The sequence below is a fragment of the Cyprinodon tularosa genome, unplaced genomic scaffold, assembly GCF_016077235.1.
Source record: "Cyprinodon tularosa strain WSP-4 unplaced genomic scaffold, ASM1607723v1 ctg550, whole genome shotgun sequence".
Taxonomy (NCBI): Eukaryota; Metazoa; Chordata; class Actinopteri; order Cyprinodontiformes; family Cyprinodontidae; genus Cyprinodon; species Cyprinodon tularosa.
The window spans coordinates 252,060-272,062 of NW_024039286.1; the positions used below are offsets into that span (position 1 = coordinate 252,060).

A 20,003-nucleotide genomic window follows, 5' to 3' on the forward strand; every position below is an offset into this window, starting at 1 on the left:
GTTTAAGGTGGGTAGAGGATATTTTTCTGTATGTTTTGAGAGTTTAGTTTGGAGTCCATTTTAACATCTGGGTTTCTTATGTTCTCTAAACAATATTGTGTCACACTATTTCATGTCTGCAACCTGTAAGCTCAGAAAATGCTTATTAGAATAAAATAACATAAAAGTCACATTTAACTCTACTATAAGGCTGTAAACACTGTAGTAAAGGTCCACATTTTAATCAGGCTCCTCTGAAGGGAAGGCCATTGCAGAAATATGTTGCATTCAGGATGTTTTTGTTTCAATGAGTTGCCCTGTTATAATGTGAATAGCTAAGAAGAGAACCGAATACTGTGGAGGATCTTTATCTTTAGTCCCTCTCTGTGCTGCTGCAGCTTGTCACTCAAGTCTTTTTTGTTTCTTTTTGTATGTTTAGTTTTTACACCGACTGAGGTTTGCATTTCTACTGAGACTTTAGAATGTTAAAACGCCGTTTCGTAAGAATCAATGTCACAACAATCTGTTTCACCAACCAGGCCAGAGTTAAGAACAAACTGTAACTTCGCACTGATGAGGTTGTGGAAATACTCTTATAGTATGGAGTAATCTGCATGGCTGACTTATATACATATAATACAATACATCTATTTAAATGCATCTTTTTTTTTATTTTTATTTTTTTTACATGTCCTGTCTGGCAGGAGGTATATTTTAGTGCCAAAAAAGAAGCCCAGCATGTTGCCTTACACAAGTTAAGCACTACTACTTTCACTATAATGTTCTGTTTTATATTTACTTGATTGCAAAAAAGTTAGCTGGAGATTATTTTGAAAATTATTTAAATATTATGGACACACAATGAAAAGTAAAAACAAAACAAAACAAAAGAAAAAGAAATAGAGAGATAAGGCAAACATTTAAAAAGGAGAGAACGTGGTAATGGAGGAAAATTTTCTTCCCCACCTGCAGAGAGAGAGAGAATAAAACAGAACAAAGAGAAACTATATCAATAGGTTCTTACAACCCATGCAATGATTGCACCAAATAAACACTATTATTTTATACAAAATGAATTTAGTGGCAGCTAAATACGCTTATGCACATGGATCCAAACACCTGTAGGCATACAGTATGTGAGTGCGTCTGCATGTGTAAGGTTTCTACATTAAAATAAAAAAATGAGAAGTCCTGTCCACATGTGATCTGCTAACATTGAGACTCTTCTAGCTCCATAGTAATCTTTTTCTTTATTTGGAGATGAAGGAAAGAAATGAAGTAAAGATAAAATGGTTCCCCAGAACTCAAAGCTGAAAGATGGCCCATTTTAGACAGTTTGGAAGTGTAGATATATGCTATTAGTTTCGGGCTTTGTCTCTATTTGGAAAATACTATTTTGATTCATTATATTTAAAGCCCTGTAAAATCTGTAGTAGGTGTTTTTGTCGTTTATTTTCCTGTTGGAACAGTGTAAATTGACCCTGAGGTTCTGATGCCTGCTTTTGTTCGACCCCCTTGGTCCATGTCTGGTCACCACTATAAAAATGTTTCTGGTTGCGCCACTGATTGCCACAACCTTCCATTGCTGTGTTTGGATACAGCGTGTACTGTGTGTAGATGTGGCCTTTGGTGGATTACCCATGAGGAGGATGTCTGTCTTGTCAGCAGCAGTCCTCTCCCTAGATGACAGCCTGATCAGTCAGTCTGACTTATGCTTCATGGAAGATGCAGCCATGCTTGAACTTTTGTAGATAAAAAAAATTCTTTTTTATGATCTATTCTATTCTATGATAAACAAAGGTTTGCGTTTTCATTTATGTCAAGTGCAGGTTAAAATAACAAAATAGATAAAAGTTGGAAATGTTTGTGCAATGCTACATACCATTTATTTTTGTTTATGTTTTAACCCTTTATAAGGCAAGTTGCCATCTTTGATCACTTGAATACCCCTTACAAATGCAGTGCCATTTCTTTTACTCTCGGAGTGTTTTTCATGAAATTCTTTTAAAGCACTTTTGTTATTTTTCTTAATTTTATGGGTAAATTGGCGTTTCTTGTATCTCACTTACCTGCTCAGTTCAAGAAAAAAAAAATCACTTTTTTAAAAAGAAAAACTGACTTAGATTTCAGTTTTTCGCAGTGTACTCTTTGCTTGAAATGTGTAAAGTCTTTTACTGAATGCCCTTTAAAGGGTTAAAACAACTAAGATATAATCTTTTAAATAATTGAATTGCACAAGCATGCTGTAGAAATCAGTTAATTTGGTAACAGGTCAACTTTGGAGCGCGTTAAAAGGAAGTAAACTCAGACTTATTGTAAAGTGGACGTGGAATATCGAATGATCTTTAGAAATTTTTAGTTATGACACACCAATATTTAATCCCTCCTCTGATTCATTAGGAGCGGCACATTAAGGTGATTTACTATACTCAGCCACCTGGTTTAGCGCGTGTCATTACGCACCGATGCCTCAGCTTCTGCAGATACACCCAAACAACTTTCCTCATTATTTTCCAGAACCTCTCCTCCGGTTTTCATTTCAGCATTTTAAGATAAAAAGAAAAAGAAATCAGCAGTTTTGATCCGTATCTCGGCGGCTCCCTCACTAAGCGTCATTGCGAGACTCCCTAGATCCTGTTGCGACAGCAGCTGATGGTGAGGAGGGTGGAACAATATCCAGCGCTCACCTCCTCCTATTTATTCACTTTGGAAGTCAGAGTAAAAGCCGGTCAGCACAAGAGGCAAAGGTAAGTTTTCCCCTCTCTGCTTTTCTATTCCCTAATAACAATATATTTGGCACACTAGAATGAGCGTTTTCTGATACTGGGGGTTTATTCTCGTATTTTAAGACAGTTTAAAAAGATCAGCGGCTGATTTGTAGTTAAGGATGAAGGGAAATCTAAAACTCTTTTACAAGGTGTGTCTTTGATTTATCTCATCCATTGTGTTTGGATATTTTAGACTATTTTGTGAAAGCTGAGCATCCTATTGTTTAGTGTGTCTGTCTTACCTTAGAGTAAAAACAAACCATTTATATTAATGCATTAAACAGTTCCTTCAGCGTTTACGGAAGTTACTCGTTGTCATAGCTGAGTTAAAATCGAAAACTACATATAGTTTCCTTCAACCCGTGGAACCAGAAAGACCGGCTGCTGGCCAATATTTGCGTCAGCAGAATGCAAACTAGATCTATGGAGACATACCAATGGAGCGATATTTGTTCCTTCGATTTGAGCGCGCAGGAACCAATCAGAGCGCGCAGTGACACAACACGCGCGCGCTCAAAACCGGTCTGGCGCGCGCTCAACTCTTGAAAAACTCTTCTCAACACACTGTGGTCGCGCTCAGTACCGTCTCTGCGCGTGCTCGGATCCGTCTCTGCGCGTGCTCGCATCCGTCTCTGCTCGCGCTCGACCTGCTCTCTCAACACCAGCTGTGCGCACGGTTATCTTTGCGCTCGCGAATTCATAAATGTATGTATATATGGCGGTTGGCAAACTACTGGATCGGGATTGAAACAAATATATCCTACTGTCTGAAAGATTGTGTGTAAAAGAATGTAAAGCTGAACTAGAACCAGAGCAAATGAAACTTCTTAATGGAACAGTTTCTTCAATCCATTCTAAGGCCAATATGATCACAAATATTTCTCCTTTGGATGCCTAATTTCATCACTAATTCTTTTACCCGATTTAAAATAAAATTTTGTAACTAAAACGAAACACTTTTCCTAATACTGGAATATTTTGAAGCATCCCTAAAAATGTTCCCATATCTAAAATATTTGTATCTAAACATTGTTGAACCATACTTGAATCTGTAATATCCTCCTAATTTCTCTGTTTAAACAGCTAAATTAAATCCACATCAATACCAGGCAAAAAGGTGGATGGTCTAATAACAGCTTTACCGACATTTATTACCGACTTATCTGTGAGAATATATATATATATATATATATATATATATATATATATATATATATATATATATATATCTTTACCGACATAGCTAAAAGAGTTGTCTAATTTCCTGATCTTTTTTTTTTTTTCATTTAACCGGATGTAGTATTTGGAATGAATACTTTGATTGGATGAAAAAAAAACTGGGCGTGATTGGCTGATGGTGTGGTTTATTTACATACATTTATGAATAGACAGCCCAGCACAGCTGGTGTTGAGTGTAGAGAAGAGTTTTTCATGGTAGAGTGTTGTCTCACTGTGCGCTCTCAAACCGTAAGCACAAATATTGCTCCTTACTAGATGTTGCATTGCCTTTGGGTGGCGTAAGGGGCATCTCTACAGCAGTCATTGGTCACGGAGCAACCAGGAGTTCAAGGATGTCCTGGAACAAACGTTGCTGTAAAATGTTGCTCACGAGTTAAACCAAGCATCTGGATTTCAGGATGCTGCAGAAACTTGACAGAATCTCCAAAAATCTTTAAAATCGTTCCTTTAATTCCTCTGGAAACGGTGATTCAGCTCTACAGGGCTGGATAAAAATTCAATTACAAAAATCATACAAGCATACAAGGTAAAATAAATAAATTAGATTTTCATGTGACAAACCAAAAGAGAGTAGTTAATATTTTGTGAAGTTAAATAATGGTCTTGAAAACTGCTTCACCTTTTACATTTGAAAAGTGTGGAGTGCTTTTATTTTCAGGTCTTTTGAGCCAAAGCTTTAAGACTTGATGACTTCAGAATATCTAAAGTTCAGTCAGATTGAATGGAGACTTTCTGAATATATATATATATATATATATATATATATATATATATATATATATATATATATATATATATATATATATATATATATATATATATATATATATATATATTTTAAAGCAATGTCATAAATATCAGTAAGCAGAGACCGCAGTTGCTTACGGGCCCCTGACCTCAGTTTCAGTGACACCATTACATCTACAATCAGGATGTCTAATTGTAGATGTAATGGTGCAAAGAATTCCTCTTAACGTGACATTAGACAGACTGTCTGGACCTTATTTATACCCCAAACACATGGTAGATTTCAACATGGTGGTGAGCCACCATGTTGTCTCTGACCGTGACTGAGTGGATGTGCTCTCTTCGTCCTCTGGCATGGGAGCTGGCTCGGAGCTCGTCTGCCTGGCTGTGTGTTTCCTGGACAGGGCCGCCTTTTGCAGCTGTTTTTCTCTGTTTCTGTCTCCTTGAACCCCAGTCGGCCTCAGCAGATGGCTGCTCACACTGAGCCTGGTTCTGCTGGAGGTTTCTTCCTGTTAAAAGGGAGTTTTTCCTCTCCACTGTCGCTACAAGCATGCTTAGTGTGAGGGATTGTATTTGAATCAATGAGTCAATGCAATCAACTGGTTTTCCTTGGATAGAAAACTTTGAATCAATTTGACTGTATGATCTGGTTGAACTGTAAAGTGCCTTGAGATGACTTGTGTTGTGAATTTGGCGCTATATAAATAAACTGAATTGAATTGAGCCGTTTAAACATGACACCAATAGCAAAGCAGAAAGTGGTTCTTTTAATTATTATGTTAATAACTGTGTATAGTTCATTAGACAGTTGGTAAAAAATACATTCATAATATGAGTTTCATGTTTCAAACTGCAATAAAGATCTTAAAAGAACGATGTATTTGAGTATTTTATTTTTTACCCTACGACTTGGAATTATAGGTAATCCAGAGTGTTGTACTTCATATGGGGCCCAGCCAGATAATGTTGCTAACGAGCCTATTGTTGTGTCGTTACGCCATTTTATTAAAGTCTTGAATTAAAGTCTTGCTCTTTCAGTGATTTGAAGGTCCTGTAGGAAATTCTGAGGTTTGTTTTATTATGTTGAATTAGGGCTGGGCGATATAGAAAAAAAGCTTATCGATAAAAAAAAATGCATATTGATCGATATCGATAATTATTGAAAAGATTTGAAACCATATTTTATGTGCAGCTCTGCCTGGACTTTTTATAATATTGCTAAATGATTTAATTTTAATAAAAAACACAAACACAGACTTCGAATTAAATCTTTATTTAACCAACTTTTTTAACCTTAACAGAATTGTTTTAAAGAAAAATAACTTAAGAGACCTGAGTTATGTTATTAAATACTGACAAAAAATAAACTAAAGTGACCAAAATAAATATAACAAATAAATAAATGCCCCCCCACCGCCGCCGCCGCCCCCGTTTCCTGCTTTAACCTGAGTTATTACTTTGAAGTTTCTGGGCCCTCAGCATTTATATCTCAATTGTTAGAACTACGTGGGAAACTGCCCAGAACTGAAAATATATATATATTTTCCGAAGATTCCTCGGAGGAGAGCCGCGTCGGGGCCTACACAGCTCGTACTCCTGCGGCTGTGAGCGGCTGAGATGATAAAAAAAAGTTGGTTTCGTTATCAGACTGGTTTTCACTGGTTCCCGACACATTTTCCAGATGACTGTGGTTTGTATTTGGTCCGACTTGCCATGACCGAAATACTGCCAGACTGCCGAACTACAAAAACCCTTCTTTGGAACAATTTCCTCCGCCTCTCCTTGCTGCATCTTCATGTGCTCTGTGTTGTGGTTTGAGAGGGTGGCGCTTGGTGACGGCATGCCTGGGTCCGCGATTGTGATTGGTTGGGAGGAAGCAGTGACTAGCATAAACCTACATGCTAGGCTACAATGAGAAGGAAGGAAAACTGCGTTTCTTTTTTATCGAACTTTTATCAACCCTCTTTTTTTCTATTGCGCCACACGTCTATCGATCGATATATATCGTTATTGAATTATCGCCCAGCCCTATGTTGAATATTAAAAAGATCTCACACGGACGCGACAGTGACTGCTGCTGCGTAACATCCACACTTGAATGAAGCCAGCCAGACACCAACTCTAACATACAGCACCGTCACTGACTCACGTTTTCCAGCCCAAAAATGTTCATAAACCGCCTGGATGTACGAAATCTTGCCCAATTTGAATCAAAGTCTATTGATCTCTTAGGCCATAAATCTAAAGAAAAACATTTTTTACCCATATATGGCCATCCTAAACGTCCCAACCTGAACGGCAACAATGCATGTAAGACGGGAAACGTTAGCCTTTAGATGCAAAACCCCATAATGCACTGCAACATATTTTTGCAAAAAATTAGAACATAAATTCACCAAATATAAGAAGAACACCGTTAAAGAAAGCATTTTGGTTTTATTATAATTTAGTTTGTTGCAAGAATTTTAAAGTTTGAAGAAATAGGAAATTACACCATATGCCAGGCGCTACGGATGTGCATGACAAGGATGGCTATATATATACTGCATGCTTCATTTAGGTAGTTAACATTGTATTACTTCTTGGGATCCTTCAGTTATTTACTGTCACAGGTAGGTGCTTCAGCCGGATAGTAAGTGTTGATTGAAGGAGGGCCGGCCCTCGCACACTGAAATTAGGACCGCCCCACCAGGTAAATGCACAATATCACAGAATACCAGCCCGAGCCTGCCTGCAGGCATCTTAAAGCTTCTAAAGGCTGAAAAGCAGGATGTGTCAGTGAGTTACAGGAAATGTGAACCCCTGTAGACATACTGATTGTGAACAGACAAAGTCATACATATATAAATTACTTGTAATTGTCAGAACAATCAAAGAGGGTTATTTAGGGCTTTAAGTTTGGACAATTTGTTGCACACAGTCTTTTTGTATTTGAGCTAAATAAAGAAACTTTAACATTTAAACTGCAACTTAATCTGAATTCGGTTTTATGCTTATATATATTTCACGTCATGTGCGCCATCCAATGCAGATCATTGGCGCCGTCCACATCTGGTGAAAACTAGTGTAAATTGGATGAGTCATATAACGCAAACACTCATTGGTTAGCCAAAGGAAATAATGAGAAGCAAGCAGGTGTTCTGCAAACTATAAACATGAATTGTCTCTGCCATGCTACAATGTTGGATTCAGAAAAAGATGTTGAAATGTCTGAAAGGTCGGACACAGGCGAGAGCATATCGGGAGATGGAGACAGAGACCAACCAGACCTCCCTCATCCTTGGCCCTATCTCAAAGAATTTTTCGAAATAGTCATAAGATTGAGCTTTCAATTCATATAGTGGCATCTGGCTGGTTTTTTTTAAAGGTTACTTTATACTTTGATACTTTAAGTAGTTTTTGGAGCACATACTTTTTCACTTTTACTTGAGTAAAGAGGTCAAGTTGATATTTCAACTTTTACCAGAGGGTTTTTAAACTGCAGTATCTATAGTTCTACTTAAGTAACACATGTTTGTACTTTTGACACCACTGTTTGTGTGTTATAAGTCAAACCATTGCAGATACTGAAACTATGAAGAACGAAAAAACGTGTTTGTCCAGGTCCTCTTCCTCTTAAAGGAAGTTCACATGTTGAAACTAAATAGACAGAAATCTCATGCTAAACTGAGTTATTTTTTTGTTTTTTATGTCCTTGCTCACATTAGATACAGCTAGGATAATACATTACTATAGGCATTTACACCATTTAAACAATTTCAAATCAGTTTTCACCTGGGTTTGACATTTGAAGAAAACACAAATTAAAAAAATAGATATCCCCCTCTCAAATTGTCACTCATTCGAAAATCAGCTAAATTGCAATTGGCTAAACGGGGCTTTGTGAGGCTATTTTGATATTACTAAGCATTTTGTTTTACATTTTCATGTGAGCTTGTTTACTTCTGCAATTCGTGTCTTAAAACCGTGGATATTGCTATATTAGTTCAAACAGCACAGGCTGTCGTGATTATAGCCCTTTGAATGAAATAAATTCAAGTCATTCAAACACATACATACTTGGTAAGTAAGTACCTACTAGTGTCCCTCTTTTTACTCTCCATGTTTCAATATGGCTTAGTTAAAATAGCTGCATGTTCTGAACACACCTCTGCTAAACTCCCACGTTTAGCCCTGGCCCTCATGGTATCTTGGTATCAACCACTTTAGTGCAAATTTTTCAACATTTTGTTTAAAAAGCCGGTTTATGTTTTATAGGCAGGGCAGGTACACTTTTAACATTGAAAACCTGGACCATGAAATACTTTTCAGAAAATTCTATTTATTTTTTGTAAATTAGAGTTGCCATTAAACTTTTTGACAAATGAAAAACAAAACATACATTTTGTATAACCTAAATTATATAATTTATTTGCATCATTTGTTATATATAAAACATTTCTTTCTAATCTTTTATAGAGCTTCTGTTGACTACATGTGTCTGAGTGTGAGTGAGTCAGGGTTTTCAAGAACAAAACTATTACTGGTACGCTGATGATGCAGTGGTCTTAAAAACCCAAATTTCAAATACGATACACTTGATATTATACACAAAGGCATCAGTTCAGTAATGGCTTGTCTTATTTCAATCCTACAGGTACAGTAGGCTGCTATGAATACATATTTACTGCCTAACCACAATGCCGGAAGACATAACGACATTATTGGTGTTGATTTTCAGTGTCACTTATATCCATCAGAGCAATCATATGAAAGTTAATTTGAGGTTTACTTTATTTTTCTTTGTCTAGATTAACATTGCTGGAACAAACATGAACAGTACTCATCTTTCCAAGGAGCGCGAGTTAAGCGGCGACACAGCTACTCTTCACCTTGATGGAATCCCTCCAGAAACACTGACTGAGGTATGTTGTCATGATCGGTTTAAGGAATCTCCCCCACATGCAGAGAAACCACTCAGATAACACGGAGAAAAGTTTATCAAGTTTATTTGTAGCAATGTGAACGGAGGTTGGATCTGGAACTCAGAGAACTGGTGAACAGGAACTGGAAAGTCTGAAGGGGAGATCACAGAGATCAGTTCAGGGACCGTGGGTAATCAGATTGCGGCTTGAATTATTCTGTAATGGGACTCACGTTTGAGGTGGCTCTTGTCAATCCTTGAATCCAGTCTGTGTGGGATTATCCAGAGAAGAGGGAACTCGTTGGAGAGCGGACAGGTAGACATACGTGGACCCGGAGATGTAACGGCGCGGACTCTCACTTGGATCCGATGGGAACTTGAATGGATCATGTGGAGGTTTTCCCCTGCTCAGTGTGAACTCAGTAATTCCTTCCAGGGGGAGAAGGTCCAGGTATCCAGTTACACAGGAAGATCTGTTGAAGCTAATGCAAACACAAAAGTTTCAGTAACTTGAGAATTGGTGATTATAAATGATTATTTGGGAACATAATTCTTATTTGTATTATCCTAATTAGAGATAGATCTCAAAATTCTGTGAAACATAGATAACTATGTTCAATTTTTATATAATCGATTCTGTCCCAGGCAAGCAGAACTAAACAAAATACTCACATTTTATTAAGGATATAAAATGCAGACATGGGTTTAATTAATTTTCTTAAAATAAAATAAAAATATTTTAACATATGTCTTTCTACATTATAGCAAATATTGGAATAATTAAGTCTTTTTTTAACCTAACCATATGCAGCATTTCCATTTTATAGCGAAGTGACTAAAAGAAGAAGTACTACAGGAAACTTTGCTTTGAGCCAGTCAAATTTCAGCTTTCCTCTTTGTAACCTTTTTGTTGTCACTTTGAGGGAATAAATGCTGTTTTGGGAACTGCAGTGTTTCTGCCAGGAGGGTCCCTTGAATAAGAAACCCTACAGTCTGATTCTTACGGGGAGGGAATCACTTCCCTTTTTCAGAAACATAAACTCAGTTTATTAGAGTTAAACTAGATGAAAAGGAAGTTGCAACAGCACTCTTCTTTATTCTCAGAAACATCCCGGAGTCACAAAAATCCTTAAATGTTTCACAATTATACACCTTAGAATATCAATGTATATCCCATAGATTTGTCTTCCAAGTACAAAGGAATTTAAACATTTCCTAAATCATATCTTATTTATTTAACTATATATTTATATATACTAATACATCTATTTACTAATGTACAATAAGTTGAAATGTCCACATCAATAAATATGAAATAAAAAGAATAGACACTGAAAGTGGGAGGTCAGGCGTGAACAATTAGGAATGCAGTCAGTCTGGATATAAATAAAAAGGTCCAAAGCAATGATTCATTGAACATGTTGCGTTTGTGAAGGTATTTCCTGTTATATTCACTGAATTATTTTGTAATAGATTCAGTAGCGTTTTCTGTTATAAAAACGAATGTATTTCTTCAGGAGAACTTAAAACTTAACGGTCCAAAAGAAGAAAAGAAAAGAAGAAAACATGATCATTAATTTTTTTATTGACAAATCAAAACATTATTGAAAAATGTTTTGATTATAGCAATCCTTTTAATCTAAAGCGTTGTTATGAATTACTAGTCTATAGACACTGTGAACAATGTTATCTCTTAACAGAAACTTTTCAGCCACAGTTCCTTTAATGTCAATTTAAATATATTTAGATGAAAAATGTGGAAATAAAATTACTAAAACACATAGAGAAATTAACTAATGATGTTTCTCTCTATCTTTTAAGTTATTTCCTTGGTACAAGATAATATAATCTCTTAATTAAATTAGGCTTCTGGTACCAGGGTGGAGGAACTAAGCTAATCTCCCATTGCTTCACCTTCAGTATCCAGCATGTAGAGACTTGAGGAAGAGGGAATCAGATGGTGCTCCAAGTTCTAAGCAAACACACCTATGGAAAATTACCAGAGCCAAAGAAAAGAAAAGAATGGCTGATATTCATACTTGGATCTGATCTAATTGAATCCTGAAGTTAGAGGTCACTTTTTAAAGCTGTATGACAGGGGTCCTCAGTCCAAGTCCCCAGGATCCACTCTCCTCCATGTTTTAGATTTGTCTCAGCTCCAATGAATCAAATGATTTTACTACCGTACTTCCCCGGCAGCCATGAAGGGCTTGGTTAGCTATAATATTTCAGTCAGGTGTGTACAAGCAGCAAAATATGCAGGACAAAGGGTTCTGAGGACAATGAATGAAGAACCCTACACTGTCTGCATTTTATCAAAAAAGATTATTCCAGGCTGCTTCTGTTAATAAGGAGGATCCTTTTTATGTAGGCGTCCACAAAGATTGCACAACCTGAATAAACACCCTATATGCTTATTTTCTGCTGTTTCCTCCTTTTGTTGTCATGTTGAAGCTGACATTCTTCCTTTATACGCGTTATAATCTGTCCACTGCTTTATTTTTGAGAGTTTTACAACATTCATTCCATGCAGCAGCAGGGTTCTTGAAACTTGTCTGAGCTAAAAAGACTTTGAATGGCAACTAAAACACTCACCTTTTTACCTTCACTGGAGACATGATGTGTGGAACCTAGTGTACCATACAATGTGTTTCATCTACAAAACAAAGTATAGTGTAACTCTAAAATGAAGTGAAATATATATGATAATTATCATTGTAACAGCATGATGAGTAACAAAGAACTCAGTAGACATGACAAAGATGAAATAGTGGAAAAGTTTTCTGGGCAGCATTAAAGTGAAACTAAACCTGAAACTGTTCTTTGTGTTCATCCATTATATAAGGGTGAACTTGAAGTATTTGTCCAGTAATTTTGTACAAAAACACGCCTACACTGTTTTAAATTGTAGTGTTTTTAAAAACTTACTGTGCTTTTTATGGGAGCTGCCATTTTGGCATCCTCTATGACTAAAATAATAGACTATTGTGTCAATCAAGCAAGAAAATTCATAATCGTGGCGTACCAGCAGCATGGCTGCCTTTCATAAGCATACTGCAGCTTTGCAGTATGATGGGTAAGTGTGTTTACAGCCTCATTGGGGCAGTTCTTAGGTCATTCCCTGCTTCACTTAAGTTTAAATTATGAATGCACCAATTGTCACGGTTGGGTGGAGGTTTTTGAGGAACCAAATCCAAAGATCAGGAGGCAGAGATGAGTCTTGAAGGCAACTGAGGCAATAATTCAAAATACAAAAATACTAAGAACTAAAAAATCAGAAAACATCAGGGGAAAACTCACGTGGGGAGCCAGAGATGAGGAAGCAGCAACACAACAAGGAACCTGTCATGATGGGTCTAACTGATTTAACCCACATGCAGAACACCACAGACTCAGAGTAAAAGTTCAAATGTTTATTAAAAAGAAAACACAATGATGTTATTTGGCTTCAGATGCAGGAACGGGTCCAGGAACCGGTAACACAGGGCTCTCTGTAGAGAGGGACAGTTTGGTTAGCTAAGAGACTGGAGTATCTTGTCAGAGTCCTTGAATTGATCTGTACCTGATGTGGTTCAGACAGAACTGTAGAGGGAGGGAACCAGATGGGTCCAGAGACAGAGGTATCAGCTGAGGGCTTAGCAGCGGCAGGGCTTGGCTTCAGGCTTATGAGGTTCAGACCTTGAATGATCTCCTAGTTCTCTCCTTGAGAACCAGCAGGTTGTTCCAGACAGAGATCTTCAGGTTTGGCTTCCAAGGGCAGGCAGGCAGGTTTCCAGACTGTGGGCTCCTCCAGAGCTCCAGGAGAGAATCAGGCTTTTCCATAAACTGTTTAACACTCTGGCGCTGAAGGGAAGTCAAGCCGCTGCTTATATAGTTGGTCTCCTGATGAGATGATCAGCCTCAGGTGTGCAGGTGGCTTCAGCTCAGGAGACCCAGGGCGCCCTCTGCTGGAGAAAGGTGGCAGATCTCCAGATCCCAACAGAACCAGTACTGAGTGACTGCAGAGGTGGTATATATAAGGGGAACAGAAGAAAGGATGGACTAATAAGGTGAATATGGAGCAGGTGTGATTGGAACTAACTAGAAGGAAGCCAGGGGAAAAGAAACACGGGGGCGACGGAGAGTAAATAAAGAGCGCTTTAATATAATGGAAAATAAATCAAAGATCAACTAAACAGGATAACTGAAAACTAAAAGCCTAGAGTCCTAAAAGAGGAGAACCATAGCACCAGTGTTATACTAACTTTACATCCTGGTTTACATGAAAATTGGTTGTATACTTTTGTTTGACTTTTACCAGGAAAGCAACCAAGAGGCATCTAGAGAAGATGTCCAGTGCTCAGGTAGAAGGATCTGTCAACAGGACCGCTATAAGACCCATTTGCCACATATGTAGCCTTTACCAGAGGGCCAATCACTGCCACTACTGAGACTAAATTAGAAGTAGATGAAATACACTCACTTTATCCAACTGCTCGTTAACACTTAATTTCAAAGCAGCCAATCACATGGCGGCAACTCAGTGCATTTAGGCATGTAGACATGGTCAAGACAATCTCCTGCAGTTCAAACCGAGCATCAGTATGGGGAAGAAAGGTGATTTGAGTGACTTTGAACGTGGCATGATTGTTGGTGCCAGAAGGGCTGGTCTGACTATTTGAGAAACTGCTGATCTACTGGGATTTTCACGCACAACCATCTCTAGGGTTTATGGTCCGAAAAAGAAAAAACATCCAGTGAGCGGCAGTTCTGTGGGCGGAAATGCCTTGTTGATGCCAGAGGTCAGAGGAGAATGGCCAGACTGGTTCGAGCTGATAGAAGGGTAACAGTGACTCAAATAACCACCCGTTACAACCAAGGTGGGCAGAAGAGCATCTCTGAACGCACAGTACGTCGAACTTTGAGGCATATGGGCTACAGCAGCAGAAGACCACACCGGGTGCCACTCCTTTCAGCTAAGAACAGGAAACTGAGGCTAAAATTTGCACAAGCTCATCGAAATTGGACAATAGAAGATTGGAAAAACGTTGCCTGGTCTGATGAGTCTCGATTTCTGCTGCGACATTCGGATGGTAGGGTCAGAATTTGGCATCTACAACATGAAAGCATGGATCCATCCTGCCTTGTATCAACGGTTCAGGCTGGTGGTGGTGGTGTCATGCTGTGGGGAATATTTTCTTGGCACACTTTGAGCCACTTGGTACCAATTGAGCATTGTTGCAACACCACAGCCTACCTGAGTATTGTTGCTGACCATGTCCATCCCTTTATGACCACCATGTACCCAACTTCTGATGGCTACTTTCAGCAGGATAATGCGCCATGTCATAAAGCTGGAATCATCTCAGACTGGTTTCTTGAACATGACAATGAGTTCACTGTACTCAAATGGCCTCCACAGTCACCAGATCTCAATCCAATAGAGCATCTTTGGGATGTGGTGGAACGGGAGATTCGCATCATGGATGTGCAGCCGACAAATCTGCGGCAACTGTGTGATGCCATCATGTCAATATGGACCAAACTCCCTGAGGAATGCTTCCAGCACCTTGTTGAATCTATGCCACGAAGAATTGAGGCAGTTCTGAAGGCAAAAGGGGGTCCAATCCGTTACTAGCATGGGGTACCTAATAAAGTGGCCGGTGAGTGTAGATAATAATACTTACCTTAACAAAGTAATTAATGTGCCATTGAATCCAAATAAACCTGTCTGCCAGAGACTGATTACTGTTAAGATTAAAGTAGATAATCTATGTACTAAAGTGTCATATTTCTCTGCAGACATGCAATATTTTGTCCAGAGGTTTAGGTCGGGATGCAGATTTGCAAAATTCCCAGTTGTACTTTATATTTTTATATAAAGCAGAGAAATCTTTTAGTTATCAGGGAAACTGGCTTTAAAATAATATTGTTGATTAAAGTTTCTTTGCTGGTTGGACAAAAAAAGTCTATATTTGAGTTATTACAATAATAAAGTTTTTTTTGTGCTCCATTCTCCACCATAGTTTCAATTTTTTCCCCCCTCAGATTTCCACAAGTTTCTGTCAAAACCAGATGTGGATGTTTAATGAACTGAGGTGAGAAAAACTAAAAAGTCAGTATACAATTATGCATTTAAATGTCCCAGCAGTCAGTTCAAAGCTTCATATTACATTCTCATTACACGATAACATTAAGCATAAAGATGAATACAAAAATTCAATAAAATAGAAATGAATAGAAAGATTTCTTTAGATTATTTCCATCTGCACAGGACTCTTTTAAACTTGATATTTTGTTCCTCAATTTGTCTAGTTTGTCACAAAGGTACTAAATAAAAAATTACAAAGACAAAAAAAAAAAATATATGACATTGGGATTTTTGCTCAGTACTATATGTCAAAGGGCATTATCATTTAAGTTTTGGTAGTGAAGTGGAAACAAAGAAGCAGTCAGGCTTTTTCCTGTCATGTTGATGTGGGACTAGTAGCTGCCTAGTTCCACATCAACAGGAGTAGAAGGTGATCTTCCTTTAAAATTCAAGCCTCAACAAATTTCCCTCTGTTCACCTCAGTCCCATCTCCTCTGCTATACTTTTACATGTTTATAGGCAGGTTTAATATAACTAAATGATGTGACTTTCCAGTATGAACGGATATGTTAAAAACAGGAAGAGACGTGTGAATTGTTGCTGCCTTCTCCAGAGGATCATTAAATTTACTTAGCCAGCCAGGCCCTCTTCCTGCACATGCCATCTCTAAAGTATTTCACTAAAAGTTCAGACAATTAAACTTCTACTGAGCTCGGGCTGCTGAAAAACAAATTATTACAAGTGGAAATAAAACATGATCTAAAATTTTCTCCAAAATAATACTAAAATATGCATATAAAAGTAACAGTGATGTATGCATATTGATATATTTGACCCTCAGCTCAACTAGAACCTGCTTCCCTGCAAATAAAAGTTAAAAATATTTCTCTGATTGCCTTCAGCACTGCTTTAGTCCTCGATGGTGTCGATTTATCAAGATGTTAAAACATTGCTCATAGATCTTGATTGATATTAATGTGACAGCCTCATGAGGTTTTTCTCCATAAATCCAAAAACACCCATTTCCTCTTTCACACCACATCCCAACGATGAGATGAGATCTGCTGACTGTTGAGGCGATTGGAGTAGAATGCTGTCATTGAGTTCTATAAACCAGATAGGGATTATTTATACTTTGTGACATGGTACATTATCTTGCTAGAAATATCCATCTTAAGATGGTGGTAAATAGGTCAACATAATCACCGAACCTTAAAGGAGAATTCCGGTTTTTAACACTTTTAGCCCATTTTCTGTAGTGTCCAGGATGAAATTGAATGATCGACACCAAAATTTTGACAATTGCTCCTGTCTCTGCTTTTTGGCTCATTTAGAATCCACCCCTGGCTGCTTCAGAATGGCTTCCATAGTGCATGTCCGATAATGTCCTTAAAACAACCTTAAACGTTCTTTTTTTTAAATATGCTACTCACCGGGTCGTCAGCGCTGTTCAATGACGTTCCGAAAAAAGTTTCGTAAAGAAAAAACGTTCCTGTAGTGTTTTATTTAGCATTTTGTAAATCCCATTGAGTTCTGTTGGAATAGTCAATATTCCGCTGCCACCGGAAACGGAAATGGAGCCTGTTTACACAGTTGTAGTCTTTTCGCTTCACTCTGTGTACTCCGACGTCGAGAATCAAGAATCCACCTTTAGTATTCCATTTTCAGAGTTTTTTAAAGTGTTTAACAGAGACGTTAGCACCTCGACGTCGGAGTACACAGAGTGAAGCGAAAAGACTACAACTGTGTAAACAGGCCCCATTTCCGTTTCCGGTGGCAGGGGAATATTGACTATTCCAACAGAACTCAATGGGATTTACAAAATGCTAAATAAAACACTACAGGAACGTTTTTTCTTTACGAAACTTTTTTTGCAACGTCATTGAACAGCGCTGACGACCCGGTGAGTAGCATATTTTAAAAAAAGAACGTTTAAGGTTGTTTTAAGGACATTATCGGACATGCACTATGGAAGCCATTCTGAAGCAGCCAGGGGGGGATTCTGCATGAGCCAAAAAGCAGAGACAGGACCAATTGTCAAAATTTTGGTGTCGATCATTCGATTTCATCCTGGACACTACAGAAAATGGGCTAAAAGTGTTAAAAACCGGAATTCTCCTTTAATTTTAAACAATGCTTAATTGGCATTAATAGTCCTCATATTTAACAGGGAAGCTTCTCCTTATATCATCCGACCCCCATCAATAACCTAACTCTTTGATTAAAGATAAAATGTGTTCTGCTGTACATGTTTAATTGAAAAAAAAAAAACTTCACAGTTTTTACTGTATGGTACTGTCTCATTTTTCTATGCCTGTATGAACTTATTTCCCTTTTCCTAGCTGAGAGTAGAGGTGTCAGGTGTGGTCTTTTGCTGTTTAAGCTTACATGCTTCAAGCTTTGACTTGTTTTAGGTTCTGAGACAATATTCAGCAGCTGTGATTATAAGGATTGGCTGTATTGCTTTTTTTTTTTTTTTCATTTTGAACTAGTCTTAGCATTCTCCTCTGCTCTTGAATGCCAGTTACTGCTCCTTGGTTATTTCTTTATTTTTGGAATGCATCATTTCAGACCTAGTGTGGTTTTTACTCTACATCAACATTTCAGTGGATCAGAAGCTTTGGGTCTCTTAACAAGAGTTGCCCCACATTCAAAGTCACCTAAACCTCTTTCTTATCCCTTTTTATACTCAGTTTAAACTTTTGCATTTCACTATTAGGTTATATTAAGAAGTGCATGAATTCCTAAAATCATGGCTGAGGAAAAAGGAAATCTTATGACTGTACCATCTGCAGTCCTGAACTGCCAAAGTGAGTAATATGAAATATTTGGAAACCAAACATACTTACAGGATCGACCCTGTACTGATGAAGGTAACAGAACAACAGCTGTAACTCCTCATTCCCTTGTATCTACATTACAAATTAACCAAAACATAAACAAGATTTGATTTAGACTAGGTCTTCTTTGGGAAGGAATGCCAAAGTGTGTAAAATTAAATAAATGAACAAAACAAAATAGCTGCTTGTATAAATAAGACACAATTATCAAATCTGGCAATGAAATTGAATATTTGACAGTGAAATAAGATAATGAAGGAAAATTTATCCAAATAATGACTGGATCTGCAGCCCTATTTGCTGAAAACAATCAACAACTAATCTTCCTTCCGGCTGTCTTCTTTTTTATCAAGCAACAACTAGCTTGTTGCATGATGTAGCCAGCTTAAATTACATTTCTGTCATTAAATTTAATTTAATGTCATTATGATAAAAAAATTTTTAATTATCTGGATAATTATTCTTTATGATGTTAACATTAATGATGCTTTGGTAGAAAGAGCAATTGACGTTTGATTCTGATGGTTTCTTCCGGTTCCTAGGGCCAGTCCTCTTTGTTTTTCCACTGCCTTAAGCTTCTTTAATCTGTTCTTAATGTTTCTTCCTGATCTGATAGGACCTTTTCAGATGCATTTTAAAGCTAATACAATAAATCATTCGTACTGGAACAAAACTATGTCAACTGACCCAACACTAAATTTGATGGATGCATTTAAAGTTGTTTTCTATAAAATTATACACTCCTACTAACTACTACAAACAGAAATATGTTTTTACTGATATTAAATGGTACTTCCAAAGCTTAACGGTTGCCTAGCACACACTATAATGAAAATTCTTCTAGACAGAAGTTTTGAGTATTCAGTTCTGGAACATGCACAACAGGCCAGGAATGTAAGGCAGGAGCAATGATGTCATTCAGCAATTGCCTCATGCCAAATTAGGTTGTTTCTGAGGAAGAGCATTCTCGCCATCTACTGGGTAACTGGTGGATTTGCCTAATTTCTTTCTTAACACTATTATTGTGTTATTGTGATATTTGTAATTTACTCAGCAGTTTGGTAAAGAGATTTTTGCTAATGTTGCATAATACGAGGCGTTTTAATAGGTTGATTGTATGTTTGTATATCTGTGCAGGTGTTAAAGTACCTGGAACCTTTCCGTCTGTCTCTGGAGAAACTGCGGGAAATTTCGGCTCGACTCAAAAAGGATATGATCCGAGGTCTGGGGAAACACACACATAACAGGGCGTCTGTCAAGATGCTTCCCACCTTTGTAAGGGAAACGCCAGATGGGAAAGGTATGATTTCTGAGCCGAGTCTTAATTATTTCACCTTTTCCATTAAAGGAAAGAAAGCCTCTCCACACATTTATTAAGTGTTCCAGGTTGTTCTTCACTAAGTGTTACAGATTTCTCAGCTCATTAGAGTCATTGTAGGATTTTAAAATTAAAACTT

At 37.6% G+C, this 20,003-nt stretch overlaps 1 protein-coding gene across 2 annotated transcripts in view; it reads left to right on the plus strand.

The window, feature by feature from the left end:
* Positions 1 to 2,443: 2,443 nt before the first annotated feature.
* The window catches only part of LOC119796490 (hexokinase-4-like), a 30,568-nt gene continuing 13,008 nt past the window's right edge, over positions 2,444 to 20,003 (plus strand). The window contains exons 1-3 of one of the 2 annotated variants that reach the window (XM_038305077.1): positions 2,444 to 2,723; positions 9,522 to 9,637; positions 19,684 to 19,846. In XM_038305077.1, coding sequence (XP_038161005.1) covers positions 9,545 to 9,637; positions 19,684 to 19,846 — 256 coding nt within the window. In that variant the 5' untranslated portion in view covers positions 2,444 to 2,723; positions 9,522 to 9,544. Of the gene's footprint in view, positions 2,727 to 9,521; positions 9,638 to 19,683; positions 19,847 to 20,003 lie in introns of both variants that reach the window. The other variant, XM_038305076.1, reaches the window with a different exon arrangement.